General features: G+C 58.4%; 1 protein-coding gene across 1 annotated transcript; it reads right to left on the bottom strand.

The window, feature by feature from the left end:
* Positions 1 to 279: 279 nt before the first annotated feature.
* POU3F3 (POU class 3 homeobox 3) lies at positions 280 to 744 on the bottom strand (the record flags this gene model as incomplete). The annotated part of the gene is made up of 1 exon (XM_009883110.1): positions 280 to 744. A coding segment is annotated over one exon (465 nt), but the record flags the coding sequence as incomplete, so codon positions are not given.
* Between the last annotated feature and the right edge of the window lie 3 nt (positions 745 to 747).

Consider the following 747-nt stretch of genomic DNA (forward strand, 5'->3'; position numbering starts at 1 on the left):
CTCTCCCCACAACCAACCCCCCGGCACATCTGCAGTTTTGGTGCATTACGCATCTCCACCCCGTTTTCCCCAACACGGTCTAAACGCTCTCGCTCGGATCGACCTTCTCCACCGCTCCCTATTGGTATCGATCTTATATATATATAGATGCACGCGAATATCCATATATATATAAACACAAGCAGTCTGAACGAGCCTGGATCGTGTGTGTGTCTGTGTGTCTGTGTGCGTGCGTGTGTGTGAGTGTGTCTGTGTGAGCGTGCGGCTGTGCGGTGCCCCTCACTGCACGCTGGTCTGCAGTCCGTGGTGAGGGGGCGGCGTGTCGGAGTTGACGGTGCCGACCTGGGAGTAGACATCGTCGGGGGTCTGCTGCTGGATCCCCGGGGGGGTCATCCGTTTCTCTTTCTGCCTCCGATTGCAAAACCAAACCCTGACCACCTCCTTCTCCAGCTGCAGGCTGTCCGCTAGGTTCGTAATCTCCTGGGCGGAGGGCTTGGGGCATTTCAGAAAGTGGCTCTCCAAGGCCCCCTTGACACTCACCTCGATGGAGGTCCGCTTCTTCCTCTTCCTGCCCTGGGCGGCGATCTTGTCGATGCTGGTGGGGCTGCCCGTGGAGGAGTCGGCTTCCTCCAGCCACTTGTTCAACAAAGGCTTCAGCTTGCACATGTTCTTGAAGCTGAGCTGCAGGGCCTCGAAGCGGCAGATGGTGGTCTGCGAGAAGACGTTGCCGCAGAGGGGGCCCAACGC

Source organism: Charadrius vociferus, unplaced genomic scaffold (genome assembly GCF_000708025.1).
Source record: "Charadrius vociferus isolate BGI_N301 unplaced genomic scaffold, ASM70802v2 scaffold92, whole genome shotgun sequence".
In the NCBI taxonomy this organism is placed as follows: Eukaryota; Metazoa; Chordata; class Aves; order Charadriiformes; family Charadriidae; genus Charadrius; species Charadrius vociferus.